This window comes from Nannobrachium achirus, assembly GCF_963921795.1.
Source record: "Nannobrachium achirus genome assembly, chromosome: 16".
NCBI lineage: Eukaryota > Metazoa > Chordata > Actinopteri > Myctophiformes > Myctophidae > Nannobrachium > Nannobrachium achirus.
Window position 1 is genome coordinate 1,935,073 of NC_137823.1, and position 26,438 is coordinate 1,961,510.

Below are 26,438 nucleotides of genomic sequence, written 5' to 3' on the forward strand. Positions count from 1 at the left end.
AAATGAAAACGTTTTAACACTCATCTTTTCTTTTCTCTAATTATAATCTAAAATATGAACCCTTATTGTAAAAAAAATTGAACCTCGGTTCGAAGTGAAGCGGTGAATTCTTATTCTATGTGTTCTAGAGCTATACATTCTATCTTCTAGATCTATACTTTCTATGTGCTTTAGTTCTATATTTTCATGAATTCTGAATGAATGAATGATTTTGTCTGGAGGGCCAAATTGTCATGTGAAGCTTGACCAATCCTCAATTCTGCATGCACGGGACAGACATGGGACAGACAAAGCCACACCTTGGAAGCGGCTTTCACGCTTAAAAAAAAATAAAAGAAAAAAAGGTTGTCCTTTAACCAATAAAGGACTGGATTGTCTCACGAACTGTTATATAATATTGGTCATATATTGGTCATCATATTCCTACTCCTAGATTCAGCAGCACCTTTAGTGGTCGCTGTCAATGTAAAATGCATCTTATTCTCTCTCACACACACACACACACACACACACACACACACACACACACACACACACACACACACACACACACACACACACACACACACACGTCTACAGACAGTGCGCGTGCGTGAGCACATGCACGCTCCAGCTTGTTGTGACTTACTGCTCTAACACCAGATGGCGGTGCGGGTTTCTAGAACTAGTTTGATGGCGTCGCTCTCCATGGTGCTGAAAATATTGGGAGTGAGCAGACCAATGACAGCCAGGCTTATAGGCTACACGGCGTCTTTTTAAATGTATAGTGACTATACATTTAAAAAGACGCCGTGTAGCCTATAAGCCTATAGTGTATAGGTCTATATATAATCGAACGGGAAGGCTTCTAGGGCCCTATATTCATCCATGCCTTACCCCTATTCCCTAAAACGCTTTTGCCATTTTTAACTATTTTGAAAAACATTTCTAAATATTTCAAATAGCTGATCTACAAGCTCACAAGGTGACTCTATTTGAAGTATTTTAAAATGTTTTTCGAAATAGTAAAAAAAAAGGCAAAGAAGTTTATGGATAAGAGATAATTAAGGCATGGACGAAATAGCTCCTAATCTCAAATCCAACCCCCGCCCTTTAAGTGATAAAAACGTGCTTCTGACCGGTCCGTGTTATGCTTGTCTGCAGCATCTCATTACACAACTGGTTGTTGGGCTAGAATAGTAACCAATAGTGACAACCGTGGCACCCCCCCCCCCCCCCCCCCCCCCTCTCTCTCTCTCTCATTCTTCCCCTCAACTCTATCTATAGGCGATATGTCTCCAGATGTTCAGTTAAAATGAGGTTTGTTTGAAAGAAGTAGGTTATAACTATCATAGACATACAGGTATACAGTTACCTATGTGTATTATAGTAGCCTATAAATGTGTAGTGGGCCTATATGGTATGTACAGGTATATGTAACCTTCACTTCACGCACATCCGACCTCACATACAGGCCACTGCAGAGAGGCGTATCGAGAGGGCCACTGGTTCATCCACTTATAATAAAAGCTTGCTTCTGTCACAAATCATTCCAGAGAGTCCAACTATGTCATTTCCTCTACCACCTGTGATTTTATAGACCTATAGCCTATCTTGGAACGTTTGTCTAGAGGACAAAAACCTGTAGATTTGACATAGATCCAAAAGTAGCATCTCTAAAAATTAGAGTAGGCTGTATTCCAATCTGAGTTCCCAGAGGTCTCTTATAGCTATATTTAAACCCAACATTGTTATAAAACAGTAGATCAGCTGTGCAATGTCTGGAATTGTTCTTATGGCCCGATTTTGAGTATAGGTGGCGGGCGGGTTTTTTTCCTCGCGCGCGCGCGCGCGCGCTGTGTGTGTGTGTGTGTGTGTGTGTGTGTGTGTGTGTGTGTGTGTGTGTGTGTGTGTGTGCGTGCGTGTGTGTGTGTGTGCGCGCGCGCGCGCCGTGCTTGCGTGCGTGAGTGCGTGCGTGCGTGTGTGTGTGTGTGTGTGCGCGCGCGCGCGCGCGCGTGTGAGATAGTGCATGTGTTGTGTAGACTGTACGGAGAGAGTTCGTGCATGCGTGCGTGAGAGAAGAGAGAGAGAGGGGGGGAGGAGAGAGAGAGAGAGAGAGAGAGAGAGAGAGAGAGAGAGAGAGAGAGAGAGAGAGAGGAAAACTCAAGTATCACAGCCAAGGACCGCGCGCCACAGACAGGATCGAGGGAAGCACGCGATGTCTCGAGGATTCAGGTACGTCTCAAGTTCTGATTTACCTGCTACAGACTACACGAGGCAAGGACTGGATGTTCAGTTTTCATATGAAAGAAAAACGGAGGCAATTATTGTATTCTATTAACACCGATGCCCCGCCAATATGTTATCCACCAGCCGTATTCGATGCAGTCTGTTGTCCGTGTTTTGCATATTGCCTTATCAAATTTCGTCTGCTGATAATTGCGTGACAGAGTGACTGGCACTCCTTTGGATAATGCATATTGATGCGGAATGGAAATATAATGTCAGGCTAATTCTAGACTTTAATCCAGATTATTCGAACCAGCTCTGATGGGACCGCTGTTCTCATATCTAGGCTATTAGGCAGGTAATAGCCTACACGATTCTAATGTGTGTCAAATCATTTTTGAACAATTGAACCTAAAGAGAATGATTGATAGCCCATCAGGCGCTGCTCCGCAGATGTCCTTGTATATCTGTTGAACGTGCGCTGTCCATGGTGCTGGACGGCGTCTGGTTTTCCTCAATGGAAAGAGTGCATGGGTAGCTACACTGTGATGGGTTATAATGGTATTATTGTTATTAGCCTAATGAAGTCACCAGCCAATGGTGTTGTATAGCCTAAATGGAATCAGACTTTTTTTATTTATTTTAAGGCTATAGGCCATGGAGCAAAAGCTGCAACACTTTTCTTTCAAACACAATAACGAAAAAATGTACTTAAAGTACCAAAAGTAAAAGTACTCATTATGCAGAATGTCCCATTTCACAAGTTCAAAATATATACTAAATACTTTTGAAAATAGCACATCTACAAGTTTACAATGAATGCACCTCAGAGCTTGTAAATCTGCTATTTTCAAAATGGCCAAAATGTATGGCTGAAGTGGTTCATCTGTATGTTTTGTAATGATAAAGTAACTAGTAACTAACGTTTTCAAATAAATGTAGTGGAGTAAAGTACAATATTTGGATCCGAGATGTAGTGGAGTAAAAGCATGGAAATTGGAAATAATCCAGTGAAGTGCAAATACCTCAAAATTGTACTTAAGTACAGTCAGAGGCGTCAATTGGGTATGGCAAGCTATGGCAGCTGCCATACCTTGGCTACCGGAGGAAATTATAAAATGTACTTTTCATCGTGCCTGTTGTTAAGGTATGGCAACATGACTGGTGACCAGTTATGTTGCCATACCTTAGCTTTTGCTGAACTGACGCCACAATGTAGACTACTTTACACCACTGCTCCCAAGTGGCTGCGTTTCATGACAGTCGATGTTCCCATTATCTCCGCAGGTGTGCGTGGCTGTGTTCCCGGCAGTGCGCTCACAGGCCGTGGTCACTGGGTTGAACGTGGATCTATACCGACACGCAGCAGCTCATAGAATGCCTGCACAGCTGCCGCGGCTCAGGCGATCGTGTGGAATAACAACATGGCACGCGTAAAGATGGCCTTCCCCGTGCTCCTGTGTCTCCCCGCGTTGCTCCTCCGCGCCCTCGTGCTCTCCCACAGCAGTCGGATCGGCGAGCGGGCGGCGGTGCCGCGCGCCGTCTCCCGCTCCGTCGCCCGGCTGGACGGAGACGTGATCATCGGCGCGCTCTTCTCCGTGCACCACCAGCCCTCCGCCGAGCGGGTGGCCGACCGCAAGTGCGGGGACGTCCGCGAGCAGTACGGGATCCAGCGCGTGGAGGCCATGTTCCACACGCTGGACCGGATCAACTCGGACCCCAACCTGCTCCCCAACATCAGCCTGGGCTGCGAGATCCGGGACTCCTGCTGGCACTCCTCCGTGGCGCTGGAGCAGAGCATCGAGTTCATCCGGGATTCCCTCATCTCCATCCGGGATGACAAGGACGGGTCCAAGTGGTGCATAGACGGCACCCCGTCCAACCAACCCCCGCCCACCAAGAAGCCCATCGCCGGCGTGATTGGACCGGGATCCAGCTCCGTGGCGATCCAGGTGCAGAACCTCCTCCAACTGTTCAACATCCCTCAGATCGCCTACTCTGCCACCAGCATTGACCTGAGTGACAAGACCTTGTTCAAATACTTCCTGAGGGTCGTGCCCTCGGATGTGCTCCAGGCCCGGGCAATGCTGGACATTGTCAAACGATACAACTGGACCTATGTGTCGGCGGTGCACACTGAGGGTAAGTCTCAAGTCAATTCACTTAGGCCTACCTGTGTAGAATGTTAAAATTGCAAGCCTTGGGAGTGAACGTGGGATGTAGGCCTAAAGCTGACAAGATGATTCCATACAAAACAGGTTATTATTATGTGAACCATCTAAAAGTTTTTGTTGATCGAAGACAACTCAGTAATCTATAACACTTTCTGGCATTTTGATTCAATGCTATGAAGCCATTCCATTCGAAAAGACGCAACAACTTCTTACTAGTTTGTTTCCGTCATGGAGCCAAAACCCACTGTGATAAACAGTATACAGTAGATCTACACTGCATGGAGATTAAGGGGGCAAGTTAGTGAGATCCTTTTAATTGGATGTGAGGAGCTACAGCAGGGGTGGGCAACTGTTTTGGATCACCTAGCCCTTTCCAAGGCTGCATGGCGATATCACCCAGTACCAGACAGTGAAAGCCACCATTGCTTATTCAAAAAGTCAATAATTGGATATTAAAACCTAACAAAGATTGATGACAAAAGATATTTCCTCTATAATCCAAGGAGCAACCTTTTCGGGCACAAGCCCATAAGTCAAGGTCACACTAGATCTTCAAGACATGGTTGCCAACCCCTGATCTTCAAAATTATGTCCATGTTTTAGCCATTTTGATTTAGATTTCGATTAAAAAATATATTTCATTATTTCCCCACTTATGTTTGACAGTAAACTGTTGAATACATCTGAATACATCATGCATGAATGGATTACTGAGTGGGTCCAAAGGGATCAATGATCCCAATAAACCAGAGTGAAGTCATCGTTATAAACATTACATTTTCACCACAGAGTCAAAGGGCTCAGTCATTTCATTTGTGTCAATAACTGTTCCCCAAAAGGGCCATTACCAGAGTGGCCAAACTGAGAATGCCAGTAATACTTCAATGAGATGGGTGAGGAGTTAAACTTAGTCTTGTCTTCCAGTGATTCTCAACCCTTTTATTTTCAAGGATTCACGGCTTGATACACAGTAGACCACAGACCCTCATTTTGGACCCTAATCTATCCTATCCACTAGTTGGATGTGGGAATCACTTCCTCCACTTGCTGTTGCTGCTGTGTGAGCCTCAGAGCCTGTGACACCTGAATCTCTGCATGGTGATTGATTACACGGTGCCTTATTTGAATCAGCAGTGGAGGAAGTCCTTTTCCCCATCAACCTCACTGGGACACTTGGGGAGCGTCTCGCTGTTTCTACATGTCATCTTTTCGACAACCAAACCTAACTCAAACCCGTTTAACCCTAACCTCCGTGGGGTGAGGGCGCTATCCTGCCGACGCTCCGTTGTCGAAATGTTGCGTTGTCGAAATGTTGCGTTGTCGAAAGAGCGAGATTTTGCCGGAAACTTGTGGTATATTGCAGTGTTTCTCAACCACTGTGCCTGGGTACCTTTGGTGTGCCCCTTGAAACTGCTTGAAAGCCAGTATTGTATTTATCATGTTAAAAATGATTTAAACGCCTCGCGGTGCGAAGCGTTGTGTGCTTGTAGATCTGCTGTTTTCACTACTGTTGTGCGACAGCCTTGTATGATGAAGCAGGGCTTTACTTTCCGAAGAAACGTACACATTTGAAACTTGGAGATACAAGGTTTCTTCCCTACAGTGACGATATTTACACCCCCGTATTATGTTGGTGTGCCCATGGATTCTTGGGACATGAAAAGTGTGCCCATGCAGATAAAAGGTTGGGAAACACTGGTATATTGGCTGGCGGACCATGGCCACGTCACTCGGACTCAGACATAACCATAAACAAACCAAATACACCCATATATAGGCATGTCACTATGACTCAGACATAACCATAAACAAACCAAATACACCCATATATAGGCATGTCACTATGACTCAGACATAACCATAAACAAACCAAATACGCCCATATATAGGCATGTCTCCATGACTCAGACATAACCATAAACAAACCCGATATGCTCATATACAGTATAGGCATATATGGAGATCTTGGTTGTCCAGAGCCAACAGATCCGACCACTATACGCGTGTTGGCAAGGACTTGAGGGCGTGCGGTGGCCGCCACCGAGTTGTTCGGATCTGCGGTTGTCCAGAACCCCCGATCCGACCGATATGTACATATATGGGCTTATATGGATATCCAGTTGTCCAGAACCGCTGATCCAACCAATATGCCCATATTTGGGCATGCCAATACACAGGGTATATGGGGATTATACTAATAACACCAGGAATCTCCATATATGTGCATGAAAGGGATTCAGGTAGACAGACAGATACAGAGATCTCCATATATGGCCATGAAAGGGACACAGACAGACAGGTACAATGACAAAGCCATGACAAACACCATGAATCAGACATATCAGTCGGATGGGCGGTGTGATGTCGGTATGAAGGTTGCAAAGCTGCCTGAACCTCTACTGTAAAATCCTCAGTACATTTAGCCCAGGGAGTGTACAAATGGACCCGTAAGGTTTACGCGTCCATTTGGTTCTATCTGTACCCTCTCTGAGTTACAACACTCATGCTATGATGAAAAGTAACAAAGCAATATTTCTTGCCGTACTTGAAACTGTTTAACACATTTGGAATCAGTTTGACTTGCAATTATGATAGACGATAGTCTATTATATTTATCGAAGTCAGTCTGTTGCTCACGGCACTCCCTGTCTTACGGAAACTCTCCGGTTTGCTCATCGTTACAGCACTTTTGCATAAGATGCAGAATAATGCGTTAAAAGAGAGAAACAGGAGTAATTACCGCATAGTCAATTACCTCCGTGGCTCTTCATTAAAGTGCCAGTGAAACACAATCAAGTGATGTGCTCCCAAATTATGCCTGACGGGCTGCATTACCCAGAACACCCTCTGAGGATTTAAGGACTCAAGGGCTTTGGAATGTCTTAGTATGGGAGAGGGACATGAGGAGACTGGGTTTGGGGAATGTAGTACCTTGAGAGATTGCCAGGGGGCGTCAGGTATCTGACATTCAACAGAGTATAGGAGCCTCTGGGTTTGGTGATCAAAGTCACAATGTAAAGATAGAACATGTTTGTAAGAGAGAGCAGTTATTGTTGTTACTGTTGGAGTCTTAACCACTTGAACCCCAGGGGGGTCCAGGGGAAAAATCCACCTAAAATGCATGCCCTAATTGGAACTTGGAGATATGAGGTTTCTGCCCGACAGTGACGATATATTCTTTTTTACATTGGTTCCCATGTGAATGGAAATTCCCTAAATGCTCATAAATGCTGTTTTACAGTTGAATAAATAGGAACTACAGCCACTGATTATCAGTTCAGAAGTAAAATCACAACAATAATCTGCCAGGTCAAGACCATCCACTGAGCTTTTTAGGAACCCTGCTGAAAATCCACCTGTTTGAACGTCTGTCTTTGTAGCTGCCTTTATGAGTTATCTCTGGTCACGAATGACTAAAACATCGTGACACTATTTTTTCCCCACCACCTTAGACAAGTTCAAATGTAGCTTGTTTCCCATAGCAACAGCCAGAGAGAGGTCTGCAATTGCATAAATTTCCCGGTCCAATTACCAGCAGACTGGCAGGAATACACAAAGCAGGTTTCGGGGGGCCAGTGTCAAGTGAGCAGGTAACTAATGCACTTCCACCCACCTATCCCACAGTAGAAAGAGAACGATTATTGCTATCATGATGCCATTTTCCAGGGGGAGACCGAAGCGAGGCAACTGAAAATCATCATCAAAGGACATTAGGAAAACCAACACAAGGGCCCGTTGTGTGCTAAAGTAAATGCATTAGTCTGGTGCCCAACTCTGCCTCTATATCTTCCCTGTTTAATAAAACCATACCAAGCCCAGAAATATATGGGTCCTACTACTCAGGCGCACACACACACACACACACACACACACACACACACACACACACACACACACACACACACAGTGTACTGTGGTCCACTTTCTTGGCCAAGTTATTCAGCTCAAACTGCTTCTCAGGGCTGTCGGTCAGGTTGTTGTAGCACCAAATAAGGCCAACCCTCATTTCCCCTTGTGGCTTTCTTTACAGTCAGTCAGCTCTCTGACTGTCAGTGACTGTCATTATCAAAGGACCAGGGCTGCAGCCTGGTGGGTCAAAGTTGTCACACAGGCAGACAGAAAAGTGCTCAAGGACAATACAGGAGCAAGTAGCTTACAATATGTCTGTTTCTGTTTTGCCCTATTTGTGGAGATAAGTGACCTACGGTCGCTTATCTCCCGATTAGGGAGTGTTACTGGTTAATTTGTGTCTATAATTGGAACAATGCATAGGTACAATAATGACAAGCTTATTGCGACCGTCAGGTCGCACTTACTATCAAAACCTCCACAAACTGTGAGTCAGTCAGTCAGTCAGTCCGTCCGTCCGTCCGTCCGTCCGTCCGTCCGTCCGTCCGTCCGTCCGTCCGTCCGTCCGTCCGTCCGTCTGTCTGTCACACCTCACACGTCACACTATTGCCCTGCTCATATCTCCGCAACCGTTGCCCCGATCCATGCCAAATTTTGCACACACAGTCCTTGCCTGCCAAACTACAACCTCCAAGGACCCCCGGAGCTCCAGGGACCCCCAGGTCCCTGGAGGACCCCCAGATGTAAAAAATGACCAAATGTGCAAAAATGACCCCAACGGGGCTGCTCACGGGGAATTCCCGGGGACCACCGACTCCTGGTGCTCCAGAACGGATGCCAAAGTGGTGGCGCCCCCAGTGGAGGACCCCCTCCACTGCAGCTCACATAAAATGCCGTAACTCGGGCTAGGAGCGTCCGGGAGAGCCGGGGCCGGTACCTATTCGTCCGCCAAGGCAACGCGGAGACCCCACCCCTCATTTCTCACATGGCCCTCTTCTAGCGCCACCATGAGGCCGATTCTTGCAAAACACATTTTTGGACACTGCTCCTACAGATTTGGCCCTAAAATCACACAAATCAGTACACAGTATGTCTACACTCATCTCATCAATATGGATGTCCCATATAGCGCCACCATCAGGCCGATTTTTTGAACCACATTTTTGGACACTGCTCCTACACATTTTGACCTAAAATCACGCTGCGACCTGACGGTCGCTTATCTCCCGATTAGGGAGTCTTACTGGTATTAATATGATGCTTCTAGAATCATAAGGTATGTCCATTTGTTAGGGTCCATTTGGTTCCATTTGTACACTGTCAGAGTTAAATTAACATTGATTTTACTACATAAATTGAGGTTTCAGAGATAGAAATGCCATTAAATGGGGGTCCGTAGCCTAATGCATGTCAAACTGGGGGTCCTTGAAATTAAAATGGTTGAGAATCACTGCTAGCCATACAAATATTCTCTTATATGAGGAATTGGGGGTCCCTGGCACATCTTTTCAAATGGTGGTCCACAGGCTAATAATTGTCAATTTGGGGGTCCTTGACATGAAAAAGTGGTTTAACTTGGTGGGCTCTGGTTTAAGCTTGGCTTGTTTAGCCTTGGATCAAGACAGTCATCGGTCAGTCTTATATCGAGGCTGGCTATGGACTGTTATGAGTAAAACATGATTTTATTTATTTTATTTCATTTTTTTGGTGGGAGAACGGATGCTGGTCGTTCTCAGGAAGAGTATGTTAGTGACAGAGTAGCCGCAAATTGCAACACTAGATTTTTTTTTTAATCGGTTGAATCTAGGGTTGCAATACCTCCCATAGACAGCCAATGCATCAAAACAGTTTTTTGCTATCTGATTGTATTAAACAACATCAAATTCACCAATATTGTGGCTGTATGGAAAGCTTGAAGTATCCTCTTTCTATCTGCAAAGTGTTTGTTTCATAAAAACCCAGCGTATTCATGTTATGAGCTACTTTCTATCAAGAATTTCAGTTCAGGTGATCATCTTTTCTAAGTGCTGGAGTTTGGACATTGCGTTATTGAAGACGAGCGCTTTTCGAAGTTCAACACGCTGGGTTTTTATGAAACAAACACTTTGCAGATAGAAAGAGGATTCTTCAAGCTTTCCATACAGCTCCAATATTGGTGAGTTTGACGTCGTTTAATACATTCAGATAGCAAAAAAACTGTTTTGATGCATTGGCTGCCTATGGGAGGTATTGCAACCCTAGATTCAACCGATTAAAAACAAATCTAGTGTTGCAATTTGCGGCTAGTGACAGAGGTTGGTTGTTTGTGTTGAGAGACACGTCACAAGTAAATCCTTGGAATTGGAAATCAATGGGCCTACTCTATGTACAGTACAATATATGTACATTATAATTTTGGCCATTGCTTGGAAAGAGGGTACCAGTCATGTGGATATAAAGCTATTAAGTAGTTTTTGTTTATTTTGTTTGTAGGAATACATTTGCCTTCTGTGTGTACAGTGTACTGTGCCTATGAATAGGATGGGGCAGCTGTACGCTACTGTATTTTAACATCATATGGTGGAGAGAGAGACAAATATTTTCTGAGTGGTACTGGTAAAACAATAAAATAAGAACCTCTATGCCTAAACCTAACCCAAACCCTAACCCTAACCTCAGTAAAGCTATGCCTGACTCTTACCCTAACCCTAACCTTAACCTCAGTAAAACTATGCCTAACTCTAACCCTAACCCTAACCTTAACCTCAGTAAAACTATGCCTAACTCTAACCCTAACCCTAACCTTAAAGGAGTCATCCAGACCAAAACACATATAGGGTTAAATCTGTCTTTTATCATACCCCTTTATATCTGCTTTAGTCGATTTTTTTCATAGCTGCCCCTGTTGCTAGATTTCGGCTGACCCTGTTGCTAGATTTCGCAGGCCCTCTCATAACTAACAGAGTAGATAGACTTTACTAGTGCGGTTATTTCATCAGCTTCAAAGTTAGTATTTTTTTGATTGGATTTTTAACGTCCTGAGACCAACCAAACCGCTGTTTTGACCTCACAGGCACCCTTACTTGTCAAACGGCTTCTGCTCTGCACCAGAGCAGGGAGAGGAGAGGCTAGAAAGGGAGGGGAGGGAGGGGTTGGTTTGAAGTAAGGGTGCCTGTGAGGTCAAAACAACGGTTTGGTTGGTCTCAGGACGTTGTGTAAACACAATCCAATAAAAAAATACTAACTTTGAAGCTGAAGAAATAACCGCACTAGTATAAAGTCTATCTACTCTGTTAGTTATGAGAGGGCCTGCGAAATCTAGCAACAGGGGCAGCCGAAATCTAGCAACAGGGGCAGCTATGAAAAAAATGGAATAAAGCAGGTATAAAGGGGTATGATAAAAGACAGATTTAACCCTATATGTGTTTTGGTCTGGATGACTCCTTTAACCTCAGTAAAACTATGCCTAACTCTAACCCTAACCTTAACCTCAGTAAAACTATGCCTAACTCTAACCCTAACCCTAACCTTAACCTCAATAAAACTATGCCTAAACCTAACCCTAACCTCAGTAACCCTAACGCTGGCGAGTAGCCGACGTGGGTGAACGGAAAAGAAGCGCTCCTTCCTCCACCGTCTCCTAGGTTTGGAATAATAGCTGCCTGTATGGGCTGTCAAGGCCAGAAAGTAGTTATTTTGCCACTCAGTCTGCGTTCCTGCATAACCTCCGGTTGGTATGATGACATGATTTGTTTTTGGGCTTTTATGCCTTTATTGGATAGGACAGTAGACTGACAGGAAATGGGGGGAGCGACATGCGGCAAAGGTCATCCGGATCGGGAATCGAACCGGTGACGCCGTCAGGCATTAATGCCTATGTGGTATGCGCCTGGACCAGTAGGCTAGCGGGCGCCCCCGGTATGATGACATGTGCATACCCTCATATTGTGTTATCCTGTATGTGAATCTTCAAAATGAGATATTTTATGTCAATATTGCTAATATTGATCATAAGTCGAATTTTGCTTAAAAGTAATCCAAAAGTAGCTTCATCAGGTACTATATACGGCAGGGGTCTTCAACAGGGGGTCCGGGACCCCTGGGGGTTCCTCAGAGTTACTACAGGGGGTCCTCCAAAACTTTGAGTGATAGAAACTTTTTTTCTTCTTTTTTATATTAACCACTTGAACCCTAGTGTCCATATTCTGAGAAATTTAGACAAAAATAGCCGATCTACAAGCTCACAACGCCTCGCAGATCGGCTATTTTTAGCAAAGAGCTTTAGTGTAGATGGGGAAAAGAGCAGAATAAGTACAGAGTAAGGTCAAGTGTATTAAATATTGATGGTTCAAGTGGTTAAATATCTGAAAACACAAATTGACATGAATCCAAAATACACTGATGATCGTGCTGTCAAACGATTAAACTATATGGAATCTATGGTTGTCCCTGCTTCATCTCTCTCTCAACTAAGGGGTCCTTGGCCTGAAAACGTTGAAGACCCCTGATATACAGTATGTCACCTGATAAAGCTATGGCAAAACGCGTTGTGCTAATAAATAATTTTGCAGTAAGCGGTTGTCCATCGTAGTTCCCTGAAGTGTTGCAGTCCCTTCTTATGGAAGGTCTCTCATTGTTCTATACTTACTTACTTACTTATCCCCATTACACCGGCTGGCATATAGGGCAGCAACAAAGTTCCTCCACTTGCATCTGTCTTTGGCCATCTTCTCTATGGTCCCCCAGCTCAGCTTGTGCTGCTGGAGCTCCTTCTCCACTGTCCTACAGTACAGTAGCAACTACTGGAAAAATATGCTGTTGGCGTATAGAATATGCCAAACTTTTTGCACGTGTACATCTGGATGCTCTTTTCTTTTCCTGTTGCTCTTTTGCCCTTTGCACTCCTTTATCCTTTATTTTTTCATCTTTTTTTTTTACGTCTTACTATTATTTACACCTTTTTAGATTATTATTATTATTACTTTTAGATGTGGTTTGCTGTTATTATATTGTTTTTTGATATACGACTGCATTGTCTGAAGGATGCTGTGGTGGAATTCAGATCAATCAATAATCATGAGAAAATGAGGAGACAAGACAATTATATTAGGTGGTGGTGGTGGTCAAGTTTATGATATCATGGACAGAAGTACAATTATCACTCTGGGCAGTGGTAAATGAGTTCTGCCAAGAAGAATGCTCCGACACTAGAGTTATACTGTGTGGCTTCAAGGCCTCTGGAACGAGCTGTACCATAACAAGCTAGGCTTTACCAAAACAATAGTTACTGAGGCCTACTAAAGACCTCTCTACTCCTAACTATCAGATATTAGTATCATCATAAAGACCTAGATATTAATATAATCAATGAACACATGATCTACTCTATAACGTCACACATAATCAATCATGATAAACTCTAATCTACGACAATGCCAAACAAAAACAAACTTTACTCTTATGTACCGGTACAAAAGACATAACAATAAAGTACAACCTTGAAACCTACGTCATGTTATTTTAGTCCTCCCTTTCTTCCTTTTGCCCTCTGGGGTCCAGTGTAATGCCACTCTAGGGATTGCGGTGATGTCCATTCTGAGGACATGGCCAATCCAGGTCCACCTGCGTCTATTGATTATACAGTGTATGTCGTCTTGTTGGGTGATGTTGAGGAGGTTCTTGTTAGAGATGGTCTTGGGCTAGAATATACGCAGGATTTTGCGCAGGCATGAGGTGTGGAAAGTGGATAGTTTATGGATGTCGCTTTCTGTGGTTTTCCAGCATTCTGCACCGTATAGCAGTGTTGAGAGCACGCAGCTTTGGTAGATCCGGAGCCAATCATATCATTTTTCTATAGCATATAATATATATGTGTACACATGTATGTGTGTGTGTGCGTGTGCGTGTGCGTGTGCGTGTGCGTGTGCGTGTGCGTGTGTTCTAATCTCATAATGCAAAAAATATATGTTTTTTTTGGCCCCCCTGGTACATCGTTTTTTTCACTGACGAAAACTAAATAAAAACTAAGCTGTGATGACTATAAATCTAAGACTAAATAAATATTGACAATTTCGTCAACAAAATAAAAACTAGACTAAAACGTTAGGGAGTGACTATAGTGGAGAAGAGAGTCATTTTATGTTTGGTTGCTCTCAGGTGTTGCGTGCTGAAAATAGCCGATCTACAAGCTCACAACGCGTCGCGCTGCGACGTGTTGTGAGCTTGTAGATCGGCTATTTTCAGTACGCAATCAAGTGTAAAATCAGTCATTACGATGCCATCAAGGCCTGCCAAAATACATTTTAGTCAACTAAATCAACTGTAGATTTAGTCGCCATGAAACCTTATGATATTTAGTCGACTAAAATTAGACTAAAACTAAAACTTTTCAGGTGACTAAATTATGACTAAAACTAAATGACATTTTATTCAAAAGACTATGACTAAAACTAAATCAAATATCTCTGTCAAAAACAACAATGGTTATGCTACCAGAGAGAGAACTGAATCCTTTTCTCCATCCAACCACAGGAAGCTATGGCGAGAGCGGCATGGAGGCCTTCAAGGAGCTGGCGTCCCAGGACGGCCTGTGCATCGCCCACTCAGACAAGATCTACAGCAACGCGGGAGAGAAGCACTTTGACCGGCTGCTGCGGAAGCTCCGGGAGCGCCTGCCCAAGGCGCGCGTGGTGGTGTGCTTCTGCGAGGGCATGACCGTCCGAGGCCTCCTCATGGCCATGAGACGCCTGGGCGTGGCCGGGGAGTTCCTGCTCGTCGGCAGGTAGGTCCAGGGGCGTCACGGGGGTGGGGGCGGGTGGGACTGAGTTAGGGCCCAAGGTGGAGGAGGGGCCTTAACCCATTTAGGCCTACAATTATTGAATGCTTTAACTATTGAAAAATAGCAGATATACAAGCTCACAGCGCGGCACCGAGTGCCGCGCTGCGAGCTTGTAGATCTGCTATTTTTGAAAAGTCGTGAAAATGGGAGCAAATGTTTCAATATAGATTTTTCAAAGCAGACTTTTGTAACTCAAATCTCTGCTTCTGGGGGTCCCTGGGACAACATATTTTGAGATGGGGGTCCGTGGCCAAATACCTGTAATTTTGGGGGTCCTTGACATGAAAAGGTTTGAGAACAGCATGATTTAGAGGAAGGATTTAGAAGTCGGGTCAAAGATCGGGTCAAAGATATTCAAAGACTTGCACTCATTTTCACGATTTTTCAAAAATAGCAGATCTACAAGCTCGCAGCGCGGCACTCGGGGACGCGCTGTGAGCTTGTATATCTGCTATTTTTCTTAAGTTAAAGCATAAAATAATGGTTAAAGTGGTTAAAATCTAACGCGACTCGGGCGCGTTCCAGGTATTTGAGAGTTATTGTTTTATACTTTAGAAAAAAAAAATAGCAGATATAGAAGCGATATGCAAGATATACAGCAAGCTGCGAGCTTGTAGATCTGCTATTTTTGAAAAGTTGTGAACATGTGTGCAAATTTGTAACTCAAATTTTGCTTCCGGGATAGCCCCATATAGAACCTCACCCGTCGCTGCATACTGTTGTGCTCCGAGATAAGGTATCGCTGGGCTGGCCCGGTACGCCTCCACTTCGAGTTAGAAAAGACTTTTCCCGAAATTGTATCCAAAAAGTAAAGGTAGTTCCGAGCTCCCAGACTATGGCTATCCCAGGGTACATAAAACATGCACCAGGGCATGAAACAACCGCTTAAATCGTTAGTTTTGTAATGTTTTCCCCAGAAAAGCCCCTGGCGTAGTCTCGCGTGGCCAGAATGTTGCCTAAAACGCGATTTGCAAATGCTCCCTGACTACACAAGACTACAGTACTGGCAACAGTTCCGGTTAGGGGTGTAACGATATAGTAACTGTATCGAAATATCGTTTTCAACTTAAAAAACCGAAGTATATCGAAATGAAAACAGCTAAAATCGAATCGTATCGTTTTATTTTGTAAAAAAAATAATAAAAAGGAGGGGTTTCATTACTTTTCCTTTCCATATAGCTACACTGGTCTATCGATAAATGTGTGTAATCTCTGGGTTCATGTCAAGGTGCAGGTTTGTCAATATACAATGACCATGTATTTGACAGATAAACACTGTGTTTACTTATTTATATCCATAATAATACATGTTTCCCTTAAAGGAGTAGTTCACCCCCAAAATGACTTTTTTTCTATTGATTAGTCATGCCATGGAGACTAGAGTTCAATAATATTTTTTGGTTTTTGTCACATTCCTAAGACAAAAATGTGATAACAATACATTTACCCCCATTCGTTCCGGATGGTGACCCGTTTCGAAACGGGTCACCATCCGGAATCAATGGAGGTAAATTTACTCGAATCAAATTTTTGTCTTAGGAGTGTGACAAAAACCAAAAAATATTATTGAACTCTAGTCTCCATGGCATGACTAATCAATAGAAAAAAAGTCATTTTGGGGGTGAACTACTCCTTTAAAAACCTGCACTATCCACTAGGGGTGTCTTCTAAAAATCGACGAATCGACGCGTCGTTTTAAGCCCCGGGAATCGACGCCAATTGTTTGAGTCGAAGCGAAAATATATATTTTTTTATATCACCAGTTATAGCCTACTACTGCCAGTACTGCGGTGCACTGCTGGACTGGTGTGGTGTCATGTACTTCCAATGAGAAGTAGCAATTGGCGAACAGTTATTTATTGTCTCGCACCAGTACAGCGTCGGGTTGAAAGTGAGACGGAACGGCCAGAACGGTTCAGAACCGCCGCTTCGTTAAAACATTCAGAGCCGGGACAGTGTTCCGTTAAGAGGAGGAAGCACGCTGTCAAAATCCCATATTAAATAACCTGCCACAGCACAAACGCGCGTCCACGAAGTAGTAAACAATCTTCTAAAGTCAAATTAACATACACAAGTGTAGGCTACAAGTTACATTTTCTAATTAAAGTGCTTCTGAATTGTTCCAGTGTTGTAATCCATGATGAATGATTGTGTTTCGCTGTGTTTGCGTCCATGACATGTCCACACTACTGGCTCTTGCGGGAGCTGTGCCTCCACCTGTTTATGATCAGTTTCTGAAATGAATCCGTTCTCGACACTGACTCATTACTCTGTCAGTGCTCTGTGTCCCGCGACTGCGGACTGGATCCCATCGTTCATTTAAAAGAGCCGTTCAAGAGAGCGGAATCGTTCGCGAATGTCTCATCTCTACTGCACGCTGCCGAGAGACGGGGCAGAGTTGAAACAGCGGAGATGTTTTATTTGTTTTAATGGTGTGTTATAACTCTATGGTTGTACACTGCTATGCAGATAACATTTATGCTCGCGCACCGATATCACCGAAAACACTGTGTATTCAATTCATCTCTTAATGTATTATTCTATTATGTTGACGTGGTTTAAAGCAACACTTTTTTTTTCTTTTTTTTTTACACAAAGTAGACTATAAAACGATTCGTCGACGCGTCGGATTAACCCCCGCGACTCGAATCGACTTCATAAATCCTGTGTCGAAGACAGCCCTACTATCCACACCTTTCACACAGATTTAATGTCTTTGATAAATAGTTACTATATCGATTTTAAATCATTGAATCGAATCGTATCGTGTCGCCATGAATGAACCAATATCGTCCATGTATCGTATCGTCAACCATGTATCATGATATGTATCGAATCGCTATTAAAATGTATCGTTACACCCCTAGTTCCGGTTGAATGGGAAAACAGCTCAGCGATACCTTTATAGGACCTCATCTCGGAGCACAACAGTATGCAGCGACGGATAAGGTTCTATATGGGGCTACTTCCGGGGGGTCCCTGGAACTAAATATTTTGAGATGTGGGTCCGTGGCCAAATACATATTATTTTGGGGGTCCTTCACATGAAAAGGTTTGAGAACCACTGACATAGAAACATAGGGTTTTCAAAAAACCTTAGAAGGATTTAAAATATTCAAAGGGTTGCACACATTTTCACGATTTCTCAAAAATAGCAGATAAACAAGCTCGCAGTGAGCTTGTAGATCTGCTATTTCCCAATAGTTAAAGTACCCAGGGCCCAGGATTTGGTGCGACACCCCTGGGTAAGTCGGGAATCTCATTTCTGGGTTCGATTCCTGCCGGGGGACGCTGTGGGGTTGGCGATAGGGCCTTTCTGTGTGGAGTTTGCATGTTCTCCCCGTGTCTCCTAGGGTGGATGCCCTCACAAAAAACATGCAGTAGTCCTGGTTTCTATACTACCTCCCCCTAGCCAGCCAGGTGCTCCCCAATTCCCCTGTCGCGGTAGGGGGAGAGCGGAAACCAGGAATACAGGTTAGGTAATTGGCAATCTGAGTTCCCAGAGGTTCTGTTTCTCGCCACTAGGGGGGCGAGAAGAACCTCTGGGCCAAAACTATGATATTCCTGGGCAGGAAGTTGTCCCAGGCTCAGAATCTGAGCTGGGACAATACAGGAAGTAGAGCCCTGTGCAAACCTTCAAAACATTCAGAATAGAAACCAAACAAAAACACTACAACAATATGCAGCCCATGTTTCAAGGTGAATCCTACAAGACTAGGTAATTGGCACTGGGTGAGAAAATGGGTTGCAGAACCGTGGGATAAAAAAAAGAAGGGAATCTCGTTTCTGAATTTCCGCTGGGTTCACTGCCCGCGAGCCGGTGTGGGATCGTTGAGAGCCAGGGACAAAAGCTCCATAGGGCGGGTAGTGGCGTTGCAGGGTCGCTGTACAGTCTGTGTCAGTGTGCACGTCGTCGCCAAGGCAACGCTGGAAGAATTAGCCCACATTTCGATTGTGTGCCGGCGAGAGAACGTTTCTCCAGTGATGAATAATTTGTATCCATCAGAGATGGGAAACTGTTGAGGGGAAAGCCGCCTCGTTTTTGCAACCTCCCCCCCTCCCCCTCCCGACCCGAGGCACTCTTCCGCTCGCATTCTGCTCAACAAAAACATGGAGCGATGGTGGAATCGCCACGCACCGTTATGAAGACAGAACCGCGCGGTCGTACGGGTCCGTTTAAAGCCGCGGTGAACACGACGGATCGGTTTAAACCGTAACATTGCTGTCGCCGTTGTCGGGTGGAAACCTTTTATGTCCAAAACCGTTCGTTTTGCATTTATCATTTTAAAAATGAATTAAACGAGTGAAAACAGCCGATCTACAAGCACACAACGCCGTCGTTGTGTGCTTGTAGATCGGCTGTTTTCACTGACTTTGTGCGACGGCCTTGTATGATGAAGCAGGGCTTTACTTTGCGAAAAAAAAAATACACATTTGAAACTTGGATATACGAGGTTTCTGCCCGACAGTGACGCTATGATGGCCTTTGTTCTTGGTGTGATGATGACATCTCCTCGTCCTACTCTCTCCAATGTGTCCTCCTTTCCCCTCTTTTTCCCTGCCTCCCCCCCCCCCCCCCCCCCCAACTCACCTACTTTCTCCCTCTCTCTCTCTCTCTGTATGCCAACGCTGAGCGACACTGAGTGACTGTAGCCTTAATCCTTCTCATTAGAAAAGGCCCAGCAGAGCCACCTCACACTTACTGTACCCAACTGGATGTTAAGCCATAAGATAAGATAGGATAGCCCCTAAGGGAGAATTGAAAAAGGCGTGTGTGTGTGTGTGTGTGTGTGTGTGTGTGTGTGTGTGTGTGTGTGTATATATATATATATATATATATATATATATATATATATTAGGGGCGCAACGGTTCACAGAATTCACGGTTCGGTTCGGTTTGATATTTTGGTGTCACGGTTGGACACTTTTTCGATACAAAAAATGAACAGAGATGTCCTTGATTTATAAATGTATTTTTATAACTATGTATTTTTTGTTTTAACTTTGAACAATACGGTATACAATCTGGTAGTGGTTCTCTAATTGGGCTCTGCGGACCCCTAGGGGTCCTTGAGGGGGTTCCAGGGGAATGTGGATATGGAGTGGTATTGTATTGTATTGTTCGCTACAGGGTCATTCGGTTCGGTACACCCTCGTATTGAATGGTTCGATATCGATACAAGTATTGTTGCAGCCCTAATATATATATATATATATATATATATATATATATATATATAGTACACACACACACAAGGTGCACACAGCAAAGACAGACAAACAGACTGATCGATTGATTGATTGATTGATTGATTGATTGATTGATTGATTGATTGATTGATTGATTTGCTGAACGCAGCATGAACCCAACACAAAATCGGTGGGATGGACAGGAAGATTTGAAGCGAGACACACAGCAGTTAAGCTCTGCTTTGGCTGTACTAAGAGTAATTAATACTCTTAGAGTAATTATACTCTTAGTACTGCAGCATTGGCCAGTTCAGTCTGGTCACTCTGTTCTGTTTGCAATAGCCTGGTCTCATTTCCCTGGCACATTCCTTGTTACTGTATGAGCCTCTGGTTGCGCGTGTATCACAACTCACAAACTAAAGGTGTCTCTTTGCTGTGTTTTTTTTACTAGCCCTTACCCGTTCAAAGATATGAGCTCCGAAATGATGTGCAGTGTGTGGGTTATGGGATGTGCACTGTGCACACAGTATATGAGGGATGGAAAGTAACTTTAACTGGTGCTTGCATGCTAATATGTAGGAGCATCAATGTAAGAAATACCCGTTCCATTTAACGGCTACAGAGATACTGTGTACCGATCTGCATGATTTTTGGACAACATCTGTAACAGGGCCAGAACCCCCCCCCGCCCGCCCGCCTGCCTGCACACACCCCCCCCCCCCCCCCCCGTGTGTGTGTGTGTGTGTGCGTGTGTGTGTGTGTGTGGGTTTGTGTGTGATTGTGCATGGCCTGTACAACAGCGCCCCTCCCTTAACATGTGTGGTCACAAAAGGTACTGTAGGCTAAATAGATATAGATACACCATAAAAATGCTAATATACAGCATACGATTTGTGAAAGTGACAAACGGGCTTCACAGTTATGTCAGGTGTGTTCATATGCTGATGGTGATGCGATTTCAGATCAATTGCTCCAGCCACTGAGGAGAAACGCTGTGACAGACAGACAGACACTCACTCACTCACTCACTCACTCACTCACTCAGACATTCGCAAAATTATAGTATAGATATGACATTTTTGAATAGAAACACATACCTGTATATGAAGCCCAATATTTTTTTATAACATATTTTCGAAACATTATTTTTATTTAATCGCCCGTTTTTCAAGAAAAAGTTGACTATAGCTCCTTTAACTAGGCAAAAAACTTCAAACAGCCCTGATGAGTTTTTGCATATTTGACATAATTTACAATGTGTTGTTATTTTAACTGAATGCAGTTTGTCTCGTTGTTGCCTCGTTTAATGTTGTATGTGCGTGAACCTGATACACTCAGAGATAAATGTGCACAGTAAATGAGGGATTGAATGTAGGAGTCTATGTTGGAGAACCCAGACCGGTGCGCGTTGGGCAGAATTGCCACCATTGATGGCCAGTTGTGCAATACCTGTTGTATCCGTCTGTCTGGCTCTCTTTTACTCCCATAAAATTTACAATTTACAATTTAGGCATTTGGCAGACACTTTTAATCCAAAGCGATTTACAATAATAAGTACAACAACAATACAACAAATGCATAGGAATACCAGTAAGACTCCCTAAATCGGGAGATAAGCGACCGTCAGGTCGCATGTAAATATCGGCCTGATGGTGGCGCTAAATGGGACAGATCCATGTTGATGACATGAGTGTTGACATACTTTTTACGGCCTCGTGGTGGTGCTAGAAGAGGGTCATGTGAGAAATTAGTGGAGGTGGTGGTTTTGCAGCCAAGGAGTGTGATATTCATTTCCCCCATTCTGCCCCCTTCCAGGACCTTCCTATACAAACCCATTATAACTTCTATCATGGTTAAAATGGAGTTTGAAGTTATAATGGGTTTGTATAGGAAGGTCCTGGAAGGGGGGGAAATGAATATCAAATATCTAAATACTGAATGAAGAAATTCAAAAACTGTCCTGGGTGTTCCCAAAAGCCTGATTAGACGATAAAATGACAAAAAAGTTTTTTTGAAAGTGAAATATCCCTTTTAAAGGAGTAGTTCACCCCCAAAATGACTTTTTTCCTATTGATACGCCATTTGAGACTTCAATAATGAAGCCCCCATAATAAGATAATATCTTTTTGTATTTGTCACATTCCTAAGACAATCATTTGATTATAGTAAATTGACCCCATTGATTCTGGACGGGGATCCAAATGCATTTGTAATCAACAGGGGAAAGAAAAGTCATTTTTGGGATGAACTTCTGTAAAGCAAGTTGCTTCTTCAAGACCACGTTGACTTCCATGGGGAATGAATTGGACGCTGCTTTACCCCCCGCCTCCCTCCAGGTAAAGCACAGGTAACGTGCTTTTTATGTGTGTCCGAGGCCCCAGGGTTAAAATAACACAGAGGTGTAGAAATGCATCGTGGGGAAGAGGTAGGGGTGGGCGATATGGAAAAATACAATATCATGATATTAGCCCAAGCTGTATCACGATACACGATGTTATCACCATTCTTTTTCACCTTGGTTTTTATGCTTGTTTTTCAAGTTACTTGACAAAAACTAGACTCTCTGGGTTCCTTTTGGGAGGTCTCAATTGAACTTTACAAGTATGTAACTCTAACAGTATACAAATGAAACCAAATGGACCCTTACGGGTCCATTTGGTTTCATTTGTATACTGTCAGAGTTAAGTGGAGACCTTGACATTTTAAAGGAGCTATAGTCAACTTTTTCTTGAAAAACGGATGCTAAAATAAAAATAATGTTTCGAAAATATTTTATAAAGAAATAAGTACATGTGTTTCTATTAGATTAGGATGTAAACAAAGTGTCGGCCCGACAATGGACAAAATGATTATTTTATCATTATTCTACGCTTTTTGAATATAAACACATATATGAAGCTTATTTTTTTATAAAATATTTTCGAAACATTATTTTTATTTTAGCATCCGTTTTTCAAGAAAAAGTTGACTATAGCTCCTTTAAAGTTTGAGAACTGATGATTTTGACCAAAATTCAGGTTGAATTGAATTCGGCAATGAATCTCTGTATTAACGATTGAACAGGATTTTTTACAAGGATCCCTCAATTGTATCACCATATATACGATATCTCTGAAAAGGCATATCGTGGAGACATTGTATCGTCTCAACGATATTTATCATCATATAGCCCACCCCTAGGAAGAGGCGTTGTGAGGTGTTTATGTTGTTCTGTGCTCTCTCTCTCTCTTCTGACGTACAGTAAATGCTGCATGAATTATCCATGGTGACGCCACCCTGTTACACCTTTTCTCCGTCTCTCCTTTTCCCTCCTCCGTAGGACATGTGAGAGTGCATCTGTTTTTAGCTTTTTTGTGGCAGAGTCTCCACGGACGCATGGAGGGAAGCATGGCTTAGCTTCTCCTCTTCTGGGTCACGAGAGAGAGAGAGAGAGAGAGAGAGAGAGAGAGAGAGAGAGAGAGGAGAGAGAGAGAGAGAGAGAGGGGGGAGAGAGAGAGAGAGAGAGAGAGAGAGAGAGAGAGAGAGAGAGAGAGAGGCAGATAAAGAGAGATGACTGTGATGGTGAAAATGACAGGAAGAATGGTTCTGGCCCGACACAGATGCCAAACGTGCGTGTGTGCGTGTGTGCGTGTGTGCGTGCGTGCGTGCGTGCGTGCGTGCGTGCGTGCGTGTGTGTGTGCGTGCATGCGTGCGTGTGTGTGGGCGTGTGTGCGCGCATGCAGGAAAGGCGAGGAATCTGGCAGATGGATATTAGCTCTTCAAAGCAGAGCCTATTCATTTATTTTCTGGGCTGTCATCCTCCACCGTGGTGAGAGTAGCAGCCTATTGTGTCTATGCAGTAAACAAGCATCAATCTGCTCTTACAGTACTACTGGTATCTTTAAATCTCTCTCACACACGCATGCACTCACGCACGCTGGACCTATTAATTTGTCCCCCACTTTTTCCTCCGATTGTACTATCTTTGTGGGGACATGAGGTCCCCACAAAGTAGTAATTCCCTGTCCACACACACACACACACACACACACACACACACACACACACACACACACACACACACACACACTAAGGCAGGGGTCTTCAACAGGGGGTCCGGGACCCCCAGGGGGTCCTCAGAGTCACTACAGGGGGTCCTCCAAATCTTTGTGTGATAGAAACCTTTCTTTCTCCTTTTTTTATATTAACCACTTGAACCCTAGCGACCATATTCTGAGAACTTTAGCCAAAAATAGCTGATCTACAAGCTCACAACACCTCGCGCTGCGAGGCGTTGTGAGCTTCTAGATCGGCTATTTTTGGCAAAGAGGTTTGGTGTAGAGAGGAAAAAAGAGCAGACTAAGTACAGAGTGAAAGGTCAAGTTTTATAAGTATTGGCGGTTCAAGTGGTTAAATATCTGAAAACACAAATTGACATGAATCCAAAATACACTGATGATTGTGCAGTCAAACAATGAAACTATATGGAATCTATGAACAGGTTGTGGGGGTCCCTGCTTCATCTCTCTCTCAGCTAAGGGGTCCTTGGCCTGAAAATGTTGAAGACCCCTGCACTAAGGCACAGATAGAGTTCGGGGTTTTTGAGTATTTTAAGTATTTTTCTGAAGAAAGGGATATTTCACTTTCAAACATGTTTGGGTCTTTAAATGTCCTTGGAAGACTGCTCTGTGCTTTGATTGAAAGGGACATGGGTGGGTTAGAGGCTTCAGTCATTAGTTAACCAGATTATGATGCATGTCTACTGCTATGTTGTTTCTCTCTCTTATGAGTGTTTCCTATGAACCCTAACCAAGTCTTGAATTATGACTTAATTGGTTCATTTTCTCTGTTTTTGAAATAGTGACATTTTTAGACAAGGGCACTCACCAGACCAGCAGAGCAGATCAGATGCACGTGTTTGCGGACGAGTCCAGTGCTGCTGGTAGTTGAGCCTGAGGTCAGCTGTGCATGGGTGATGGCCCATATATTCTACATGCTATATGTCGCCTCAGTAATAATAATAATAATAATAATAATCTTTATTGTCCCCGAAGGGAAATTTGTCTTCACAGTCTGTTCAAACAAGAAACAACACATAGCCAAATAACAACACAAACATATCACATAGACAAATCATCAGTACCCCACTGTACAAAAAAAAGAAAAAAAAAAACCCTCTTAGCAACGGGGGCGATTGTTTAGCAGATTTTTAAGTGCAGCAATGGCTGTATCTTCGCCCAGATGGCATTAGATCGAAGTGGCGATGCAGAGGATGGTCAGAGTCACTTGTTATTGAGAGTGCTAAGCGTGTAATGGCCTTATCGTTCATATCAGACAGCGTGGGTGTGGGAAGTCCAATGATCTTGGAAGCAATACGGGTAATGCTGTAGAGTTTGTTTCTAATAGTTGGGACTCGGGTGTGAGCCTTGCTGTGAGAACATGAGAGCTACTCAGTAGGGGTGTAGCGATATAGTAACTGCATCGAAATATCGTTTTTTAACTTAAAAGATTTGAGTATATCGAAATGAAAACAGCTAAAATCGTATTGTATCTTTAGATTTTGTAGCGAATCGAATCGGCAGTGCAAATAATCGATTTTATCGATACTACCTTGTGCATTGTGTTTAGCATTTTTAAGAAGAACAAATGAAAGGGGGGGGGTTTAATTACGTTTCCTTTCCATATAGCTACACTGGTCTATTGATAAATGTGTGTACTCTCTGGGTTCATGTCAAGGTGCAGGTTTGTCAATATACAATGTTCATGTATTTGGCAGATAATCACTGTGTTTACTTATTTATATCCAAAAATCTGCACTATCCACACCTTTCAGACAGATTACATTTCTTTGCTATAGTTACTATATCGCTGAATCGAATCATATCGTATTGCCAAGAATGAACCAATATCGTCCATGTATCGTATCGTCAACCATGTATCGTGATATGTATCGAATCGCTATTAAAATGTATCGTTACACCCCTACTACTCAGAGGTGGAAAAAGTACTGACACGTCTTACTTGAGTAAAAGTATCAGTACTGCATCATAGAAATTCTCTGTAAGTAAAAGTCCGGAAATCAAAATGTACTTGAGTAAAAGTACAAAAGCATCCATCCATCCATCTTCAACTGCTTATCCAGAATTGGGTCGTGGGGTAACAGTTCCAACTGAGATCTCTAGAGTTCCCTATTAGTCCGGCTGCCCCTGAGGTGGGGTGTG

The 26,438-nt window shown here is 43.5% G+C and overlaps 1 protein-coding gene across 1 annotated transcript in view; it reads left to right on the plus strand.

Annotated features, from left to right (window-relative positions):
• Window positions 1-3,632: 3,632 nt before the first annotated feature.
• Window positions 3,633-26,438, plus strand: part of grm1a (glutamate receptor, metabotropic 1a) — a gene marked incomplete at both ends in the record, with an annotated part of 84,588 nt that continues 61,782 nt past the window's right edge. The window contains 2 exons of the mRNA XM_080744163.1: window positions 3,633-4,350; window positions 14,742-14,991. Coding sequence (XP_080600289.1) covers window positions 3,633-4,350; window positions 14,742-14,991 — 968 coding nt within the window. The remainder of the gene's footprint in view (window positions 4,351-14,741; window positions 14,992-26,438) is intronic.